The 22,887-nt window shown below is 44.6% G+C and overlaps 1 protein-coding gene across 1 annotated transcript in view; it reads left to right on the forward strand.

The window, feature by feature from the left end:
- The window catches only part of TNS1 (tensin 1), a 494,447-nt gene that overhangs the window by 153,464 nt on the left and 318,096 nt on the right, over window positions 1–22,887 (forward strand). Inside the window, exon 3 of the mRNA XM_060261061.1 lies at window positions 8,918–8,955. Coding sequence (XP_060117044.1) covers window positions 8,918–8,955 — 38 coding nt within the window. The remainder of the gene's footprint in view (window positions 1–8,917; window positions 8,956–22,887) is intronic.

A 22,887-nucleotide genomic window follows, 5' to 3' on the forward strand; every position in this document is an offset into this window, starting at 1 on the left:
TTGACAAGTCTGGGCTTGGCTGCATTCTTGCCCCAAGCCTCTCAGTGGAAAAGGACAGAGAAGGGTGAGGAGATCTCAGGAGCTCCTGCTCTTATTCCCTGACTGCTAGCTGATACGCCAGGTTTTCTCTACTGTTCAAATCTTGGCCTGAAAACGCAAAGGTAACATATCCTGAACACCGAGCCCCTGCTCCTGTAACCTTTCCTAGCCAAGAACAATGGCTGTCCTGTGTATCAAAGTAACAGATGCTGTTTCTGGCAAGGGCTTCAGCTGCCAATGTAAACTGCTCTGGGGTGATTGAACTTGACCCAACCCAGAGCTTTGCTGGCAGTGCACCAAAAGTTTGGGCTGGGGGGAGGGGGGACGAAGAGAAGGAATAGTACTTCATAAGGCACAGATTTAGAAACATAGCCTCCTAAAGTGATACAGACACTGGTGGAAATGCAGGTCTGCTCAGGTATTATTGCAAACTGGTCTCTGAAGGGCCACATGCCCTTCATTAAGGGGAGGGATGGTGGCTCAGTGGTAGAGCATCTGCTTGGGAAGCAGACGGTCCCAGGTTCAATCCCTGGCATCTCCAAAAAAGGGTCCAGGCAAATAGGTCTGAAAAACCTCAGCTTGAGACCCTGGAGAGCAGGGGAGGGACAATGGCTCAGTGGCAGAGCATCTGCTTGGGAAGCAGAAGGTCCCAGGTTCAATCCCTGGCATCTCCAAAAAAGGGTCCAGGCAAATAGGTGTGAAAAACCTCAGCTTGAGACCCTGGAGAGCCGCTGCCAGTCTGAGAAGACAATACTGAGTTTGATGGACCGAGGGTCTGATTCAGTACAAGGCAGCTTCATATGTTCATATGTTCATGCCAGACAAGGGTGGATCAGTATGGACAAGGGAACAATACGCTTGCTTGGATTCAAGATGGAGTTGGTCCCTATTGACATGTTGCTGTATCATTCGAACTATAATAGAAGTTAGCGTCTTGGGAAAGAGTTGCATGGCAAAGGAGGTATTTTCCATGAAAACAAAATTGCAGTGTGAACTACTGTAGTGTGAACTATTGTGAATGTAATAAGAAACGATGCACAAAACTATGGGAGATCACCTTATGCTCACTCACCTATCGTCGTCTGGTCCCTAAACGCATAATGTGAATGAGGAGCAGCTGACAGTTTAATTCTCCAGCTTGCCAAATGCCTTCCTAAACAAATCAACCCCAAAAGTACTATGCTCTAGCAGACATGGTGAAGGGGAAACAGGCCTTCCAAGGGAGGGAGTTCCGGGGTCTGGGAGCAATAGCTAAAAAAAGATTTTCTTGCGTGACCATTGTTTTAATGCCACCATGGACTATCAGAGTTGTGGGGGAGGAAGAGAGCCAGTTTGGTGTAGTGGTGAAGTGTGCGGACTCTTATCTGGGAGAACCGGGTTTGATTCCCCACTCCTCCACTTGCACCTGCTGGCATGGCCTTGGGTCAGCCATAGCTCTGGCAGAGGTTGTCCTTGAAAGGGCAGCTGCTGTGAGAGCCCTCTCAGCCCCACCCACCTCACAGGGTGTCTGTTGTGGGGGAGGAAGGTAAAGGAGATTGTGAGCCGCTCTGAGACTCTTCGGAGTGGAGGGCGGGATATAAATCCAATATCTTCTGCATGAAATATTATATAACTGTTCTAGCCTAGGACACTGTTGGGTAGACATGCTGGGCTGCTTCACTGTTAGAGCAAATCTAGGAACCATCGCTTCAAAAACATTCCAAATCAACCACTGAAGCTGTTAATTTTTTAAACCGGCTGCTATTTTCTGAAACTCTAGGAAACACTAAAAAAAATGTCCTCATTCTTTTTTTCTCTTGAACACTAAAAAACCCCCATAACCCTATTGTTGTGGCTAGCAACTGGTGACCCTTTAAAGAGTCAAGGAGTCCCTACCCTTGCAGAACCTGCGGATACTTTCTGAATTTTAAAATACTAGTAGTGAGGACCACAGCAAATGTTTGCCGCAGTAAGCATGGGAAACCTCCAGATGACTTCTGTAGGGGCTGGAGCCAATTGTACAATATTAAGAAGTTCTAGCAAGTGTCCTCCTATGATGGAGGCAGCTGTTTCTGAATGTGTGTTACAGGCAAACACAAAGGTTATGACTCCTGGGCTCATCAGAAGCATCTCCCTCTCCAGTAAGATGGAGAAAAGCCAAGAGTGGTTCTTTGCTTTTGGGAAGAGGTATTTCCTCTGATGATAGGGTTGCCAATCCCCAGGTGGGGGCAGGGGATCCCCCGGTTTGGAGACCCTCCCCCCGCTTCAGGGTCGTTAGAAAGCGGGGGAAGGGGAGGGAAATGTCTGTTGGGAACTCTATTATTCCCTATGGGGATTTATTCCCATAGAAAATCATGGAGAATTGATCTGTGGGTATCTTGGGCTCTGGGGAGGCTGTTTTTTGGGGCAGAGGCACCAAATTTTCAGTATAGCATCTAGTGCCTCTCCCCAAACTACCCCCCCCAAGTTTCAAAAATATTGGACCAGGGGGTCCAATTCTATGAGCCCCAAAAGAAGATGCCGCTATCCTTCATTATTTCCTATGGAAGGAAGGCATTGAAAAGGTGTGCCGTCCCTTTAAATGTGATGGCCAGAACTCCCTTTGGAGTCAATTATGCTTGTCACGGCCTTGATCTTGGCTCCACCCCTAATGTCTCCTGGCTCCACCCCCAAAGTCTCCTGGCTCTACCCCCAAAGTCCCCAGATATTTCTTGAATTGGACTTGGCAACCCTATCTTGGGAAGAAGGAAATGGGTGCCACATTGACTGGGTGCATGGTATTCATGGGCATCATGTTGGCAATGACTGCCTTAGCTCAAACCTGACAAGCAGATTGCTGTTCTTGGCCTACAGGCCAAGAGATCTTGGATGGCCTGTTACTTGTCTCTGCCTCATAGACAAAGTTTTATGTGTGTGTTCCATACGAAATGCCACCAACAACAAAATGTCTTGCGTAGACAAGCCAAATTTTGTAACTTCTATGGCCTGTCAATTTAGTAAACATGCATAATTTCCCTTTTAGCATAATTTGGTTTCCAGTATTTATAGTTTTGCATAATTTATTCTGAGTTTGCTAGTAATGCTGAAGAGAACGGGGTTATAGAGTATACTGAGGATCTGTTGCCAAGCTTTGAAATTTTAGTCATCCACTTCTCTGACTTCTGAGATAACAGCAGCCACATTGCTTTATACACTGTTAGCATGTTTTCATCAATAAAATTCTGCAGCCTTTCCTGGGTTCCCACGGAAGCAACACTGCTCCTAGGCTTCAACAATTAATGCCTCTGTGCGTGGTTCTAAATCTAGGAAGCAGGGGAGTCTCCTTCCCAGGGGTAGCAGGGCGGAGATGCTGAGGCTTCTGGGAAGTGAACTTAGCAGGTCTTGCCTAGAAAGCCTGAAGGAGACAAACAGAGAGAGCCAGTGGGGCATTTGGGCTGCCTTTTGTGCTGTCTTGCACGTGAGGTAGCCACATGAAATTCCATGATTGTGTTTACAGTTATGTACATGAAGGCTCCCTCCTCCTCTTCCAGACTGGAACATTTTAGACAATGTACTTTTAAATGCGCACAGCCTGTTTCCAGTGCTTTATGCAACTACTTTACTAAGAACATAAGAGAAGCCATGTTGGATCAGGCCAATGGCCCATCCAGTCCAACACTCTGTGTCACACAGTGGCCAAATATACACACACACACACACACTGTGGCTAATAGCCACTGATGGACCTCTGCTCCATATTTTTATCTAACCCCCTCTTGAAACTGTCTATGCTTGTAGCCGCCACCACCTCCTGTGGCAGTGAATTCCACATGTTCATCACCCTTTGGGAAACTGAATACACCACCAGAATTTTAAAGGCAAGCAAAAGGGATACACCTGAGCTCTCTCTTTCTTGGGCTGAATGATACTAAAACATTAGAAGTGTTAGACTTGAAGGAGAGAGTTTAAGAGAAACTGTACTTCCCCTAATCCTTCATTCCCCCTGCACAGGGATGTTTACCTGTATAACCTTAGCAAATAGTTTACTTAAAAATCCCCCTCTACTTTTCTTCCAAATGAGAGCCTGTGGCTAGAGGGACAGAGAGTTGGACTTGGGCCGGAGAGACTTTGGTTCAACTCCCCACCCGGCAATAAAGCCTGACCATGTCGTCTGCACAGCAAGTATTTATGCTTGGTTTCTAGTTAAAATGTTACCAGCTTCAGTGTTCAGCTATTGAAGATAGTTCTAATTAAAATGATTTTAAAAAGCAAATAGAAATTATTGCATTGCTCCTTTGTTTTTGTGTTAAAATGCGAGTGAATGGGAAGAGCAATAAAGAAGCCTTCAAGCAGGCACAAGGTTTGGAAATATGTATTGTAACTGGTCTTCTGTAATATGTGCTGGTAGGGTAGGGTTGCCAATCCCCAGGTGGGGGCAGGGGATCCCCCAGTTTGGAGGGCCCCTCCCCGCTTCAGGGTCGTCAGAAAGCAGGGGGAGGGGAGGGGAATGTCTGCTGGGAATTCTATTATTCCCTAGGGAGATTTATTCCCATGGAAAATAATGGAGAATTGATCCGCTGGTATCTGGGGCTCTGGGGGGGGCGGGGGGGGCGCTGTTTTTTGAAGCAGAGGCACCAAATTTTCAGTATAGCATCTAGTGCCTCTCCCCAAACTACCCCCCAAGTTTCAAAACGATTGGACCATGGGGTCCAATTCTATGAGCCCCAAAAGAAGGTGCCCCTATCCTTCATTATTTCCTATGGACGGAAGGCATTGAAAAGGTGTGCCGTCCCTTTAAATGTGATGACCAGAACTCCCTTTGGAGTTCACTTATGCTTGTCACAGCCTTGATTTTGGCTCCACCTCCAATGTCTCCTGGCTCCATCCCCAAAGTCTCCTGGCTCCACCCCCAGATATTTCTTAAATTGGACTTGGCAACCCTATGGTAGGGTTACCAACCTCCAGCTGGGGCATGGAAACCTCCTGGAATTACAGCTGCTCCAGACTACAAAGATCAGTTCTGGAAAAAATGACTGCCTTGGAGGATGGATTCTGTGGCAGTCTACATAGGATTGCCAGGCCAAGCCCAGCAGTGGGCTGGAGGGTTGGGGGCAGGGACATTTGGTGGTGGTGGGGCTCATTGACAGCATAGTGATATCTCTTTGAGGCAAAACCCAGAAGAGACATTGCGTAGTTCTAGGAATTGTTGGAAATAGGGTTGCCAAGTCCAATTCAAGAAATATCTGGGGACTTTGGGGGTGGAGCCAGGAACAAGGATGTGACAAGCATAATTGAACTCCAAGGGAGTTCTGGCCATCACATTTAAAGGGACAGCACACCTTTTTAAATGTCTCCCTTCCATAGGAAATAATGGATAGGGGCACCTTCTTTTGGGGCTCATAGAATTGGACCCCCTGGTCCAATCGTTTTGAAACTTGGGGGGTGCTTTGGGGAGATGCACTAGATACCATACTGAAAGTTTGGTGCCTCTACCTCAAAAAACAGCTCCCCCAGAGCCCCCAAAACCTCCAGATCAATTCCCCATTATACCCTATGAGAATCAATCTCCACATAGGGAATAATGAAGTGCTCAGCAGACGTTTCCCTCCCTCTCCCCCCCCCACCCCGTTTCTGGCGACTGAAACGAGGGATTGGCCTCTCTACTCATGAGTTGCTGCCAACGTCTTCAAAGTAACACAGACACACCATCCCAAGAGGAAGCCTTTCAATCAGAGACTGAAGCCTCCGGAGGGAGAAAGGCACAAGGTCCTCTGGGGGCGGGGTTCCCCCCTCCCCGCCGGCCAGCTGACTGGGGGCGGGAAGGAGCCTGGGAAAGCGGAAGAACCCCCGCTGGGGATTGGCAAGCCTAGTTGGAAACCCAATGGTTAAAACCATAGATTCCTAGAACTATGTGCTGTCACTTCCAGTTTTTTTCCAAAAGAGATATCATGCTGGTGGCATTGTGAGGTTTTTAAAATTATTTTTCTCTCACCATCACTTGGAGCAGCAACAGGGGAAAGCTTTTAAAAAGAACCCTGGCCACATTGCCAGTCTGGAATGGCAGCAGGCAGTGGGAGCTCAGAGTGAGGAATGCCCTGCCCAAACTGGACACTTGGCAGTCCTAATTATACCCCACTCCCTTCCCAAACCTTGTTCTCCACAGGTTTAATCCCCAATTTTTTGGAACCTGGAGTTGGCAGCCCTACGTTTGGTTGCATAGAATAGTGATTTTTGCATGGAATGCACAGTTACTAAGGAAGCTGTAATGCAGAAGTTTTATTTACACTGGTAACCCAAACTTCGCACTTGGTCTCTTGGCATAGTGCCTAGGAACCTAGTTTGTTTTATTGGCTGACTTAATATGTATTTATTTATTTTATTTATTTGCACAAATTTATTTATTTATTATTAGACTAACAGCGCTCTCCTAAACATAATTATACACGTCTAAATCCAGTGAATTCAGTGGGTTTAGAACAGAGGTGTCAAATGCCTGGCCTGTGGGTCAGAATCAGCCTGTCTGGGGCTTTAATCAGGCCCATAGGACTCTTTTCACCCCCCCTTCTCCCTCTACTGTCCTCACTCTTTGAAGCTCTGAGGCTGCTGAAGTTCCCTGCTCTTTCTGCCTTGTCTTTGCTGTCTGCAGCAGGAAGTAAAGCTGCAAGGAAAATGTGGGATGGAATTTTCCATTAAAGTCTCTGTGCCCAGATAGATAGGGTCCAGGGAGCTTAATGGAAAATCCATTCCATGTTTTCCTTGCAACTTTGTCTGTGCTGTAATGTGTTTTAATGGAGTAGAGATCAATTTCATTTTCAGCATTCCTATAGCCCAGGGGTGTCAAACTCATTTGTTATGAGGACTGGATCTGACATAAGTGAGATCTTGTTGGACCAGGCCGTGTTGGACCGGGCCATGTGTGTACCTATTTAAGATTAGGTAGCAGAGATGTAAACTTTTCAAAGATGACTAAAGTTTTTTTTTAAAAAAACCCTTAAAACAAAACTTGCTTAAAGCATTAGTACTTGTTGGTCTTATAGGTGTTTTCTTTGTTTTTCTCCCATGAATCCATGGTACTGGGCAAAGGAAGCTCTGGTTCTTTCCCTCCCTCCCTTCCCAGGGGACCAGTGGAGAAAATTGAGGTTTTGCTGTGTAACTCCTGTGCGATTGAGCAAGCCTTGCAAAGCAAGCTGAGATGCAGAAGGAAGCAAGAGAGAGGGAGAAGGAAGCAAACAAGAACTAGTTGCCTGGGGGAGGGCTGATTGCAGTCCTCTGGGGGCCTGATTTGGCCCCGATGCCGCATGTTTGACATCCCTCCTATAGCCAGCTGAAGCTCATGCTTCCTGGAATTGTGTCCTTTCAAATAAAGGGTTGATGCTTCGAGCCAGCTTGTCTCTGCTGAATGAACCTGACCTAGTGAGTATTCTAACCTGGGAACCCACAGCCAAAGGGGGATATTACACTGGCGAGCCATTGCTAATCTGAGTGGACCCTGGGGGAGCGGGGGGAGGAACTTGCAATCCCATTTTGTTGTTTCCCCAGGGTCAGGGCATTTTATATTTTTAGTTTCTATGGGATCTTTGTGCTTTTAAAATATTTTTTAAAATTGCATTGTCGTATCCCACTATTCCCCCCACCTTTCCATTTTAAACAAAATATTGCAAGAGTTCCAAGCATGTTCGTATTTTAAGTTAAAATATATTTAATTGTGTTTGTCTTTGTCCTTTATAAAGTTTATAGATTTGCTACCTGGCATTATGTTTTATGACACACATGTCCCGGCCCCACAAAATCCCATTTGTGTCAGATCAGGCCCTCCTAACAAATGAGTTTGACATCCCTTGTTTCGAAGGATGGAATTGTGTTTAGGATTGCACTGCAGGACTCTTGAGCTTGGGTTGAACTTGCTAGTGGCTGGCCTATGTCAAGCCCTGTTCATTCATCCTCGGTTTATCTGTAAAATGGGAACAATAACGATCTACCACCCAGGGTTCTTATGCTGATTATGACATACAAGGCCTTTGTTAATAGCCATACATAATACATGCCCCCTACATTATAAAAATAATAATTTTGCTGTTTTGCTGCCCGATGACAGTTCACAGCAAGAATTCGAACAAAGGGAAAGCAAAGTAGGTTGGGAAAATTAGGCCAAGCAAGCACATCCTTTTGTCTCATAACCTAGATTTTTGGGCCAGGGAAGGGGCGAGGCGCAACCCCCCCCCCCACACACACACTTCTCCTGGTCCCATTCCAAATCCATATAACTGTAAGGTAATGCTGCCTGCTGAGGAGGGGAGCACAGCCTGTACATTTTCAACATTCTTGCTGGAGTTAACGACTTAGAAACATGACTCCCCAAAAGAGGGAGGGCTCAGCCCGTTTGTCTGTGTGTGTGCAACGTTTAGTCACGAAAGGGGGTGGAAGTAGGGGAAAAAAAATGCAGAGCTTCAGGGTAGCCTCTGACAGCACAGTGGGCTGGCAGGCAGCTCCCAAACAATATGCTTAGTATTATCCCCGGGACTGGAGCTGTTGGAGCGGGCTGGCGTGCTTTGCTGTACCTGTGCAACTTGGGCTATCTTTGGCTAGGTGCCAGCGTGCCGAGAGGGTTATTTTCCCCCTCCCTCTGCCTTCCTTCCCTCCCTCCTGTGTGTGGTGTATAGCTCCCCCCCCCCCTGCTTTGCAGGAGTTGTTCAAAAAGCCTGGAAGCAGCTCCTTTTTGTAACAACACCTAGTTTTTCTTTCCCCTCCTTTTTTTTTGTGGGGGGGGGGGATTTGCTCATCTGTTCTTTCTTGCCCTGCTTCCATTTTCCTGAGCGAGGCCCCTTTTCTTCCCCAGTTCATAAATGTTACAGTTTGGAACCAAAGGCTTCTTGTTTTTAATTCCTCCCCTCCATCTCACTCCTTTTCTGCTTCTGCACAGGTTGTAACCTCTCCTGTCACAAGAAATGTGAAGCCAAGGTAAGAGCTGCTCGTTTCTGCTCTTGTTAACTTACAATAACATTGAGGTTTGTGCTACTTTTCCCTCCTGCCTGACGTGAATCTTCTTTCAAAGTCATTTAGATTTTGGGGTGTGTGTGTGTGTTTCTGTTGTTCTCCTTCTCTCTCTCCGTGCATTTTGTTTATTTAAAAAGCTGTGATTGTTGCTCAAGGTGAAATTTGCCAGGTTCCCATTAGGTCTGGAAGCTCTTGTTACAAACTATCCCGGAACACCTCAGTCCTGAGCTGCTAGCAAGGAAAGCAATGAACCTACTTTGATACGTATGGCTTAAAAAAAAAACAATGCTGTGAGCTTCTTTGAAACATTCCTTCCTAGGCCAGTACTATGGCGGTTTGCCTAGTTCTTTTTTCTTTATTTCTTGTTCCTTTCGGTAAGGAAGAGTGCTGTATTAGCAGGAAAGGTTTGCAGAAGCCTTTAGAGAGAATGATCTTACCTCATCTGTGGCTGTAAAATAAATGCAGCCTCTTCAGAATTATTCTGTTCTTACTAACTCACATTAGCAGGTCATGGCCTTTGAAGCAGTTGGGGATGCCCAGGGCAGATGAGTTCAGTTACAAGAGAATCTTTTTGCCTTTTCTGTGCTTTAGTAAAATCCTTTTTACTTGGCTCTTAATGTACAAAGAGTGTTTTACAGTGGCGCTAAGTCCTCATACAAGCCTTGTACTATTCTCATTTAACAGAGAGAGTGTTGAGACCAAGACATAGAGACTCAGGGTACTCAGGTGAGTTCAAAGCTGAGGGTGTGATACAAACTCAGGCGCTTGCCTCCCCCTCTGTCTCTTTTGGTCTACAATGGTTGTTGGAAGCCTAATAGACTAATGTCAGCAAGTGTGTTGGTGACATCCACCAAGGAAAGGGCTATTGAAGCTCTTGGTGCCTTTCCCAGCTGTGCCAGCTGTTGAAGCTACAGAATGGGGATGTAGTACTCATCAAATTGAAATGCAGTGGCACAAACATGGCTCATTCCTGGCTATACCTGGTTCATGTTCTTCAGTCCCAATGGTACAAATTGCACATTCACAAAAAAATTTTCCCCTTCAGTTGGTCCACCATGAGCAGCTTTTTAACATCGTTGGCTGAATTTTTTTTTTTTAAAAACTATTTTGGTGAGATCCTGACATTTTTATGTATGACTATTTAAACTCTCCAGTGCAGTTACAAATATTAAAGCAAAAATATAAATACAAAACACACAGAGATGGGCCAGTAGAAGACATGTTCCAGATATGGCAAGTGACAGACCCGCCCATATTGGTTCCACAAGGAGATGGTTTTCCTTTGTGTCCGCCTTTTGTTATACTTCAGATATTCATCAGTCTGAAAAATTTCAAAATCTCAATGAAAGAGAAAATATGAATGTACCGGTATGACCTCAGCTATGCTCGGCTGATAGGGATTTTTGCATGGTTTATTGTGGTACCTGTGTTAAATCTTCATACATATTCTTATGCGGCTTGGAGTTTTTCTGCTGTATTCACTGTGCAAAGGGGTCTGGGTTTGTTTTTTGTTTTTTACTGTACACTTGCTTTATTGTCCTGGCAAAGTATAATATTCTGGCCTCCCAAATTCTACCTTACTTGCTTCTGGCCTTTGCTACTTAGAGATGCTTCACTTGCCAAGTTAGCTTTTGCTAAGCTGTGGATCTCACTTTTTCTGAACTCTTTTCATACTCGGTTCTGGGAGAGTAATCTTTACCCCATTGTCTTGGCGTTCTCTGTCCTGCCTTTTACTCCAGAAGAGAATAAGGTGACTAGCACATCTTTTGTTACCTGGCTGATGTATACTAGTGAAGCTGCTGGCTCCTGATTTTCTGGACAAAATAAAAGACCCTAGGAGGCCTTAGCATTGTTTTGTCTGTAGATATTCCATTAGGTATTGACCTTTATTTGTATGTCATAGCACAGATGAAAGTAGAGGGAAGGAGAGGGTGCATTCAGTGAACACTTTTCAAACGTAAGGATGAGAATAGATGTATTCAAATCTATTTCAGGACAGTGACCATAAAAATGGATGGTTGGATGCACGTGTAAGGGGCTTGTAGAAGCCAAAGCATAGGTGGACTGTGCAACAGCCACATTGGGATCCAATTCAAGGCAAGATTAGCAGCGCAGTCATAGGAAGAGTTATACCCTTCTACAGCGGTCATTTTGTAGAAAAATAGGCGGTGGAGCTCATCCAGGGATTGTTATGCAGCTGCACATACTATTCAATGGACAAGGAGGTGGAACTCTCAGAAGGAGGAGGTGGAGCTCTCAGAAAGGTGCAGGAGCTGTGCTCCTGTGAGATCCCACTGAATCTGAGGCCTGCCCTTCTAAGCCTGTTGACTTAAATGGACATAGAAGGGTATAACTCTGTTTAGGATGTAGGTTTGGAATACAAACATATTACTTAGCACAGTGGACAAATCCATATCAGCACTGAAGGATTGCTTGAGGAATTAATACTGTGGGAAGCCAAGTGAAGGTCGAAGGTAAAAAGTTTGAAATTAACAAGCCAAATGTATCCCTTGTGAGATTCTTAAATAGAGGCATCATTATGATTGGTACCCTGTAGGAGCTCTGCATTTGTATCTCATCTTTCAGAGAAACAAGTTAAACACATCCCTAATGAGCTCAAGCACACTTACTGCAGCTGCATGTGGTTTCGCCATCATTTAAGGTAGCTTTGTGCATGGGAAGGAATGTGTGTACAACAGTTGGCTTTTCCACAGAAGTGAATGAAGAAACCTGTTTATCCGGAAGTTCCACAAACACTTCATTGTATGACAGACCTTTGATTGGGACCTTACTGGCCAGTTCTTTACAAGATTATTAGCTATTGTTGGTCGTATGAATTTTTAGCGCAAAAATTAGTATCTCTCTTTAAACAGTACTGATTTTATCTGTTAATGCTGAGAGCGGTCGTCACATATCTTGTAACTCCTCTATTCCTGGCTGTTATACTGTTTTTGTGTTTTTAACTTTTAAGAAGTGTGTTGCACTGATCCTAGACAATTTCTGCAATCCAACAGGGGCAGTTCAATCTCCTATCTCACTTTTAATGGATTTGTAAACTCCTACAAAATAAGTACTGTCTGAAAGTGCTTTTATGTCTGACTGCAAGTTTTCACATAATTAGTTTTAAACTATTGTTGTGGGAAGCCAGGTGAAGATAGGAGAATGTAAGAAGTTTAAAATAAATAAGCCAAGTGTATCCCTTGTGAGATTCTTAGACAGAGGCAGATCCTATGCAAAGTTGCTCCAGTCTAAGTCTAGGACGGTGGCTCAGTGGTAGAGCATCTGCTTGGGAAGCAGAAGGTCCCAGGTTCAATCCCCGGCATCTCCAAAAAAGGGTCCAGGCAAATAGGTGTGAAAAACCTCAGCTTGAGATCCTGGAGAGCAGGGGAGGGACGGTGGCTCAGTGGTAGAGCATCTGCTTGGGAAGCAGAAGGTCCCAGGTTCAATCCCAGGTTCAATCCCTGGCATCTCCAAAAAGGGTCCAGGCAAGCAGGTGTGAAAAACCTCAGCTTGTGACCCTGGAGAGCCAGTCTGAGAAGACAATACTGACAATACTGACTTTGATGGACCAAAGGTCTGATTCAGTATAAGGCAGCTTCATATGTCCATATGTTCAAGCCCATTGATTTCAGTGGTCTTATACTCTGCATAGGATTGCACTGTAAGTTTATGGATTGTACAAGTTAAAGCATGGGCAACATACTTTGTGGGAAGTGTGGGATAGCATCTTGGGGCACCAATGTTAAGAATTCTAGTTGCAGTCACCTTTGAAGTAGTTCTTTTTGACCCTTACATGTATTCTTATTCTCATGTGAAAGGGCTACACTGTGATTGAATGACAGAGGCCTGAGTCCAAACTGTCAATCCATGTTTTAAGCAGTCCTCATCCACAACAATATAAAAGACGCTAGAATGTACGGAAACTTGATGATATTTCAAAACCCAGCAAAACAGCTATCATAGCACTTAAACTGCAATTGCCAGCCAGTAGGTTAGGCACACAAATACATGTACGCTTTTCCCTCCCTCGCCATTCAGTCAGGTTATAGGTTCAATTCGTTACGACAAAAAACTAGTATTGAAAGCAAATACAGACACATCTACAAATGAAGACAAGTTAAATGCAACACCATTTAACTGACTCCAGTCATGTGACAAGTACCAAACCACAGGCATTCAGAAGAATATTACCTGAAGTTCAAACACAGAAAAGGTGACCTTGGCTGTTAAAGCACATGCTCTTGAGAGGCCACACAACTGACTTCAGTACCAAACCATACCATAAACTCCTGAAGTGACCTTGGGCATGTCCTTATACCTTTCTAAGGACCTTCATTCCTCTCAATATTTTATCTAGCTAAACACAGCCAGACTCTCTAACCTTTCCTCATACATTTTAAGATTGTCCAACAATTAACAGCTTCTTCATCTGTTCCTGTTTATAAATTTACTTCCACTTCAGTCTGCTTTATTTACCCACAATCCATTGAGTAGTTGCAGCATATAATTCACTGGCACTATTGAAAAACAGAGAGAAAACGAATCTGAATCCTTAAAAATGGGACAGGGACTGAAGAATAAATAATAAATAATGAGTATGATCTGAGAAGAAAATATATCTTTGAATATTTCCTTTTCATGACCTCCAGTATGGTGCACTGGGTAGAATGTTGGATTTGGACTGAAGAGACAGAGGCATAAATCTTACTAGATAGCCTTGGGCAAGTACCTGTAATTATGCCTCAGTCTGAACTACCTCACAGAGTTGGTATACAAGGGATAATCCTTGGTGATGGCCTGAGCTTCTTAGAGGAAGGGGTGGGACACCTATGTGTTTAAATAAATAAAATATCCCTTCACAAAACCCCACATTTCCATTAAGCCTTTAGCTACATCCCTCTACTCTTCATCTTCACATAAGTTCAAATGTCTCCCCACTGTTCCCCAGTTTTCATAGCACTAGCCATTTATATTAATGGATTTAGAAAGGTGTAACTATGCTTACATGACATTGGCAGATCATTAACACCTTTGGATAATTTTTTTTTTAATTTTTGTTATGTGACTCAGTAGAATTTGATCAGCTACCATGGTATCCTCCTCTTATGATTGTAGGAAAGGTGATTTTTGAGCTAAAGCCATGATGTAGCCACCACTGTCCTTTACAGTGGCAGCTGAATGCAGCAGCCATTACATGTGAGACATTTTCAGACACGGACTGTGACCTGATCACATAAAACAGGGGTGTTGAACACATTTGTTATGAGGGCCAGAAGTGACATAAGTGAGATCTTGTTGGACTGGGCCGTGTGTCTCAGAAAATATAATTCCAGGTAGTGAAGATATAAACTTTATGAAGGACACAGTCAAACACAATCAAAGATTTTTTAAAATTTAAAAAATAAAACATGCTTAAACCAGCATGTTTGCAATATTTTGTTTCAACAGTCTCTGATAACTGACATCTCTTGCTCTGAATTATTGTATCAAAAACGGAAGACGATGCCTGTAGCAATCTTGAGTATGTTGTTCAGGTTTGCATTTGTAAGTTGCAAACCTACTTTTGATTTATTAGCATTCATTACAGAAATCTCAAGGTCAATGCTTAGAGCCTAAGACTCAGAAAAACATGAAACGGCTGGGCATTGTGAGCTTTTGTACATAAATTGCTTCATGTACTGGTCAAGAACATGTGAAGGCACCATGTGACGCAGACTGAGGGCTATGTGTTTGTCTACAAAACTATAGTCTTCTCCAGAAAAATAACAACAACTCCTATGTGACTGTGCAGGAATAGAGAGACAGCCATGTATAGTGGTCAGTAGCAGCCCATTATCTGGGAAGTCTGTGAAATGTGAAAGAAAAATCAAAGGAAAAGTGCTGGGTGGTCTGGACACATTCTCAGCCATATCCTGGCAGTTGTTATTCCTCTTCTGGATCACAAAGGCATGAATACAGTGAAAGGGGGGGAGGCAAATCCAGTTGCACCTAGGAGAGCCCTGGCATAACAAGTCAATAAAACACGCACATACAGACTCTGTATCTCTCTGTAGCAAGGCAAAAAGCTCATACCTTGAATAAAATGTTGCTAGTCTTAAAAGTGCTTTCTTTGTATCTCTCCCATGTGATCAATGGAGGGAACTTGTCAAAGGAAGCTCTGGCTCTTTCCCTCCCTCTCCAAGGTACAAGGAGGGAGAGGAGCCTTAGCCAACAGAAGGAAGAGGGGCTTGGCTTGGTAGCTCTGCAGTGTGATTGAGAGAGCCTGGTGACCCAGGTGCTTTCAGTCACACAGCAGAGCTACAGAACCATGCTCCTCTTCCCTCTTCTAGGCATGGAGCAGAGGTCACTGGCTATGCTTAATGGGAAATTAATTTAAACTGAACAGGAGCAAATATGATTTATGTTCTGAGGTTTGTGCTCAAGCTTCACCAGGCAGCTACATGGGATGTGGAGAGTGTTGGCCTACTCTCTGGTCTGCCTCCATCCAGTGAAACAAAATGTTCAAGATGGGATGAAAGGCGACTTGAGTTGGTTTCAGACAACTCATTTGCTCACATTCTTGTGTATTAATCAAAGATCCTTTCCTGGAGATAATTCTGTATTGAAACCAAGACTTGAAGTGGTAGAAAATCGCTGAAGAGATCATTTGCTTCACCTCCCTTGCATGGAGCTAAGAGAATTCATCTCAGACATTTATTCAGCCAATTTCTGGAACAAATGAGCCCCCCCAAATTCCATTTGGTGATGACCCGTCTTCTTGCCCAATGATTCTCATAATCCCCATATAAAAAATCTCCACTTCATGTAACAGTTAACTTCAAGTATAATGCTTGCAATTCAAGACAATTCTATCATATTAAGTCTTGAATGACGGCAGTGGCTGCTTGTTCTCCATCCTCTTTATATGATTGTATACTTCTGAAAGCCCTGACGTGGATGGCTCAGGCTAATCTGCTTTCATCAGATCTTGGAAGCTAAAACAGGGTTGGACCTGGTGAGTATTTCAATGTGAGACCATCTGGGTTGCTATGCAGAGGCAGGCAATTGCAAGCCACGTCTCTTGCCTTGGAAAACCCTATGGCACGGGTGTCAAACGCATTTGTTATGAGGGCCAGAACTGACATAAATGGGACTTTGTTGGGCTGGGCCATGTGTGTTGGGCTGGGCCATGTAATACCAGGTGGTGGAGATATAAACTTTATAAAGGTCATAGACAAACACAATTTAAGGTATTTTACCATTTTCTGGGTAAGTATCAAATTGGTGTGCTGCTGGTAAGCATCATGTTGGCCTGTCCTCGCTGCAAGACCCCAGGTATAAAGGAAAACTCACATAGGAAGACTGGAGAGCCAGCAGTACAGCACTGGGTGGATTTCCTCGTGTTGCCTAGAAGTGGAGAGCATACCCTTTCCCCAACTTGCTCTCATGGTCAATGCTCTGAGCCTGGGGCCCTGGAGAAAACATAAAATGGCTGGATATTGCAAGTTCCACTCCATCCCCTCCAGTATACTTACAATGGCAGTGGAGAGCCAGTTTGGTGTAGGGGTTAAGTGTGCGGACTGTTATCTGGGAGAACCGGGTTTGATTCCCCACTCCTCCACTTGCACCTGCTGGAATTGCCTTGGGTCAGCCATAGCTCTGGCAGAGGTTGTCCTTGAAAGGGCAGCTGCTGTGAGAGCCCTCTCAGCCCCACCCACCTCATTGGGTGTCTGTTGTGGGGGAGGAAGATAAAGGAGATTGTAGGCCGCTCTGAGCCTCTGTCCTTGAAAGGGCAGCTGCTGTGAGAGCCCTCTCCAGCCCCACCCACCTCACAGGGTGTCTGTTGTGGGGGAGGAAGGTAAAGGAGATTGTAGGCTGCTCTGAGCCTCTGTCCTTGAAAGGGCAGCTGCTGTGAGAGCCCTCTCCAGCCCCACCCACCTCAAAGGGTGTCTGTTGTGGGGGAGGAAGGGAAAGGAGATTGTAGGCCACTCTGAGACACTTCAGAGTGGAGGGTGGGATATAAATCCAATATCTTCATCTTCTTCTTCCCTCCAGGGTCTCAGGATGAAATTTTTCTCATAAGCTATAGCCTGGTCTTTTTAACTGGAGGTGCCTGAGATAGAAACCAGAAACCAGAATGCCAAGCAGAGACTCTTCAACTGGGCCATAACCTCTCTCCCCCAATCTAAAGTCAACATGAAGAAGCCCAGCAAAACACACGCATACACACACTGTAGCAAGGCAGAGCACAGAGGAGGCGAGGGTGAGGTGAAGCCAGTTGCTCCTTGGAGAGCCAAGGCAGAAGGAGCCCAGCAAAAATAGTAGAAACACCCACCCTCTGTAGCAAGGCAAAGTATGGAGGAGGCAGAGGGGAGGTGGAGCCAGTTGCACCTGGGAGAGCCAAGGCATAACAAGCCCACTTGCTTGCAGGATGGATTAAAGCTCTGGGTGAGGCCAGTTCTGTCCTGTGGGCCACACATTTGATATCCCTGGCCTATGGGGTTGCTATAAGTCAGCTGTGATTTGATGACACTTTGCATCAATGCTATACTTTTGAAAAATATTTAATCTCTCTAGAAGAGTCAGTTCATACGGCATGCATCTTTCTTTCATTCTTATAGTAAAGGATTGATCAGTTGGGCAATAACCCCAGCTCCTCTTCGAACTTGCACAGTCTTTCAGGGGCAATAGTTTGTAATAGTTTCAGAAGGACTAGGACAGGCTTTTGTGTGAACTGAATGAAGATTTAGGCAATAAAGGACGCTGAACATGGACTGGGAAATGTGGGAGAACCATGGTCCTCATTAGACCACAGGGAAGCATCTGACAAAGGCAGCTCTGGCTCACAAAAAAACTTATGCCACGATAAATCCACTAGTTTTCAAGGTATCTTAAGAGTTATTTTAGAGTCCTGCTGCTTCTGTGACCACTGAAAACCATTTCCCACTTATTTCACCTTTCAGTTTTAGGAGCCTTCTTCAGAAACATCCCAAATGTTTTCAGATGCGAAGAGTGCATGCTTGTTAAATAGATGTGTGTTTAACTGCCGGGGAAGGTGTAGCATAATCAGCATGGTATGCTAGGACTATTTAAATCAGGCAGCAGTCTGACTCTTAGCGTTCTGAGTCTTGCCCTTTCGAGCTTTCTGAAGCCAGCTTATTTTAGGAATGACACTTTGTTTACCAATAGAACGAGCTCTGGGTTTAGCATGGCGGTTTATGCTTGCCTTTCTCTGAGTGCCATTCTGGTTGTATCTTCAAATATGAAACTGAGGCCTAGATGCAATGCTTCTAGTGCATGGTGCTGGATGATTCTGTGTGATGAGTTATGAAAGATCCATCCTTGGAAGCCCTATTGTCCTGGGTTGCTCTATAGAGACCCAGCATATGGGGTGGGAGGTTGCTTGTGGTTTACAATAGGGCTACCCATCAAGTTAGTCTGTGCTATTAATAAGCCCTTACCTCAGCATTTTGGCATCTCTTCTTCTCTGCATTCCTGGTCATGGAGCTGTGGAGCTCTTCCCCCCTCCCCCAGGGGCGAAACTGTTTCCTTGAATTGGCTCCAAACTTATTTGGCACTCGATTGCTAAAATTGCTGACATCTGGTCAGTGTTATGCTTAAACATGAGGCTGATCATAAAAAAAGAAACAACAACCCAGCAACCAATAGGAATGGGATTCAGGGGCAAAAGAGATGTTGCTGACAAAGTTAGCTTTCTGCACAGGCAAAGATCTGGTGCTTCTGTAATATATTGCGATGCTAGGGAATTGCTCTCTGGAGTCGTTTTGATGATTATTTGTCCCCCGTCTTCCTTTCCCCTTGTTAGTCTGAATGCATGGCTTTATAGCTCTGTTGAATATTTGCAGAAGATCATGAACCTATGGACCTGTCACCAGTGCTCCTCAGGTGTGATCCATGCAGAACAATATTTCATCCAACCTTACATGGTCTCAGTGACGGTGGCCAGCAGTGGATCACAGGAAGTTGAAAATCCTCCTACGATGCATTGTTTCTTTTTTTTAATATCGGTGAAAAAGGAATTAGGGAGACTGGTAGCACTTTGTGGAGGAAAGCGCTGAATAGTTTTACAGGCAACGTTTTGTAATTATTGCATCACAGCAGCAGTTTAACAAAAATTGACGCTCTATTTTTTCCCTTTTGATACTCCCAGTTTCTATTTTTTTCCCCTTTTGATACTCCCAGTTTCTATTTTTTTCCCCTTTTGATACTCCCAGTTTCTATTTTTTTTTCCTGAATTTGTGTGTGAGAGAGTGTTGTAGGGGAACTGGAGAGAGTGGCTTTCCCCCTTGCTTTTGGCTTTGTTGAAGGAAAAAAACCCAATCCCTTCTAGTGACTATAGGAGTCATAGGCTGCAGATTAAAAATGTTACTTGATGTAAGGAACTGTAGATTTGGCTTCTCTTTGATTCTGATGCACCACTCACACATAATCAGAGCATGTGATACCTGGGATCCTTCCAGTATACACAATCAGCATTTTGTATGAATAGTGCAATGTGTATACAAATAGAACTCTGGATTACTTATTTATTTAAAACATTTATGTGCCACTTTTTTCATTCAGATTAGGGTTTGCCCAATTTAGGGTATGTGTTTGTATTTACTGAAGCTATATACACATGAAGCAAAAAAATACAGGGTTGCCCTATTCACACAACATGGCGACTGTGTGTATTAATATTCAAGCAACATGGTGACTATGTGATTACCTGTGGTTGCTGCCCCAGAATCGAACGTCTGAGAAGGGCTGCTCTGGATCTTGATGAATCAGGGTGCTCTCTTTAAGAATAGAGAGGAACCATGGTGGTTTCATCTTAGTCGTGTGCCAGTCCTTCCTAACGGGGCTATGAAAATGTGACACAACATTATAGCCAAAATAACACCTTTTGTGTGGCACCTTAAAGGCTAGCTAATTTATTGTGGTGTAAACATTCATGGGTAAGATCCTTTGTCTCACACACAGAGGCATAAAAAGCAATAGTTTTAGGTGTCCTCATGTTTATGCTCAAACTGCAGCCATCCGCCTATATTAACTGCCTGCCAACTCCAGGAGGGATAATTTCTGAATCAGAAACAGAGATTATTGGAAGATGATTTGTGCTTTCTTCTGCTGGGCATCATTTAGTCATTAGGTGCTTCAATAAGTAGCATTTCTAGTAGAAGAAGGCCTTTTCAAATGATAAGAATGTTCAGGTTCTTTGCTTTTCTAAGGATGTTTTAGCATAGTGGCACTATGTAGCTTGCAAAGACTGCCCTGAGCGGGATACAAAAATAAATTTATTATTATTATTATTATTATTAAGACTGCCACACCGCCTGGAGGGAGGGCAAGCCAGCAGTGGAAAAGGGAGAGTAACACCTCCCCTGGTCAAAAAGCCTTTTTTTTTTTCTTGAGTCGTTATCATGGTGGTGGTCATTTTGCTCTCTCTTCTAACACCAGCTTGCTGTCTTCCTGGCAGCTGTGTTGAGTGTTGTGATGAGAGCACAGAAGCTGTAGAAAAGGGAGTGACTTGCTGGGTTTACTTCCATCCCTGATACAAGTCTGCACTTTAGGGAGCTCTTACAGCTTAACTTGTCCTTCAGTTGTCTGCTGGTGGCTGTCTCAAGGTGAGAACCGACTGCCAATCACAAGCCTACCATGCAGTGGCTTTGTTCATATTTCTAAAACACAGGTAGGTTCCACGCTAGGGAATGGTTTCTCAGAAGAGCTACAGGGGGCTCCTCAAAGAACCACATATGGCTCCCAAGCTACTGCATGAGTATCACTGTTTCAGTTTCCTCAGTTCATAATTATTTTTTAAGTGAGGATGCTCTGTTGGAGAACTCCAATACAGATCTACAGTATAGGTAATAGGATACAGAAATAAGGTGGGTATCAAAATAAGAAAATCTTTAATCGTCAACAGTTATATTTTGCCTTTTTGGAGAACACAGTTCTAATATCTAATGCATATAACAAAAGTATGATATCCTTTTAACTTAATTTCTCGACAATAACAAAAAAACATACCCAAGCATGTCAAATTATGAACAGATTAAAATAAGGATCTCAAAGAAACATATATGCTTTTTTTTCTGAAAACATACTCTACATGTTGCTTACTTGGTACTATTAGATAGATATATAGATGTATGACATCATCCTAACCACATCAGCCACTGGCAGATCAGCTGCCATTCAACTTACTTAACTCCCACTGGTTGAGTCCGCTCCTCTCTCCTGCCTGCTAGGCCGCTGTGGAAGCTGTTAGGCTGTGGCTGTTGCTATGCAACCAAGCATGCTTTTGTCAGTAAAAACCAACCAGTCTTGGTTTTGACAGTAACAGGTGGGGGGAGGAGGCCCTTTCTAGGCCTGTTTTGGCCTTTGAGGGAGAACTCATTGTGCGCAGTCCTGACTACAGTTGCCAGCTCCAGGATGGTGGGAAATTCCTGGAGATTTTGTGGTGGAGACTGAAAAAGCCTGAGTTTGGGGAAGGGAGAGCCCTCAGCTGAATAGATTTCCGTAGAATCCACCCTCCACAGCAGTTATTTTCTCTGGTGGGAGACAGATCTGTTGTTTGGAGTTCAGCTGTGATACCAGGAGATCTTCAGGCTCCACCTGGAGGTTGGTTATTCTAGGCCTGGCAGCACCCCCTGAGTGACTTGAATGTCACCTGACTGGTATGACTTAACTAGGCCTGACTGCTTGCTACTGTTCAGCAGCAGCCCCCCATGACAGCCAGTGTAACGTGGCAGTTAGTGCTTCAGAGCAGGATCTTCCAGACCCAGGTTCCTACTGTGGAAGCTGACTGGGTGGTCTTGGACCACCCATAGATTTTCAGCCTAACCTACCTCAAAGGGTTGTTGTGCAAATCAAAAAGGGAGAGGAAAATGATATAAGCTGCTTTTGGTCCACACTGTGGAGAAAGACTGCACGTTTCCTAGGTAGAGGCTGCAGGAAGTGGGGAGGAGATGGAAAGCTGAACTCAGGGGGCCCCATAAAGGTAGGTTGATAGTTGCCAACACCAGGGTTGGGAAATTCCTGGAGATTTGAGGGGTGGAGCCTGGAGAGGGTGGGGTTTGAGGAGGGGTGGAACCTCAGTCAAGTACAGTGCCATAGACACCACCCTCCAAACTAGCTGTTTCCTCCCAGGGAACTATTGTTGCCAATCTCCAGGTGAGAGCTGGAAATCATTCAGAATTACAACTGCTCTCCAGATGGCAGAGATCAGCTCTCTTGGAGAAAATAGCAGTTTTGCAGGGTGGACTCTGTGTCATTATACCCTGCTGAGAATGTTTGCCTCCTGCTTTGGTCCACACTGCAGAGAAAGACTGTATTTTTCCTAGGTAGAGGCTGCAGGAAGGAGATGGAAAGCTGAATTCAGATCAGTTCCCCTACAGAAAGTAGCCACCTGAGGTGCATACTCTATGGTATACCATAACACAGTCAAGCCACACAAAGAAACCCAGATCATGCCACAAACTCACGCTGATGTGAAATGCTGCAAGGCTGAATATGACGCAAAAAACCAAAAGGAATGTTCAGCGACTGTGTGACTGTCATGATGCCCCCCCATGCCCCCCATAATAATTCTTCCTTATCTCCATTCTGGGCCTCTTTCAGGGCTTTGAGTCACCACAGACACAAGGACACACACACGGAGGGGGAGTTGAGAGGAAGAGTAGTTGGGGGTCAGTAGTATTAGGATGGGTGGTGGGGGTGGGAAGTTGGGGGTGGGTGGGAAGGCATCAAGGGTGGGGGGGAGTGAATGCCTTGACTTGGATGGGTGGATGAGAAGACAACAAGGGTGGAGGGGCACTCGGCCAGAACCTCTCTCTAGAGTTTGTTGTATTTTTCTTCACGACGGGCCTTATACCTAGTATATAATATACGTAATTGTTAAAAATTATACATTAA

The sequence above is a fragment of the Heteronotia binoei genome, chromosome 21 (genome assembly GCF_032191835.1).
Source record: "Heteronotia binoei isolate CCM8104 ecotype False Entrance Well chromosome 21, APGP_CSIRO_Hbin_v1, whole genome shotgun sequence".
Lineage (NCBI taxonomy): Eukaryota > Metazoa > Chordata > Lepidosauria > Squamata > Gekkonidae > Heteronotia > Heteronotia binoei.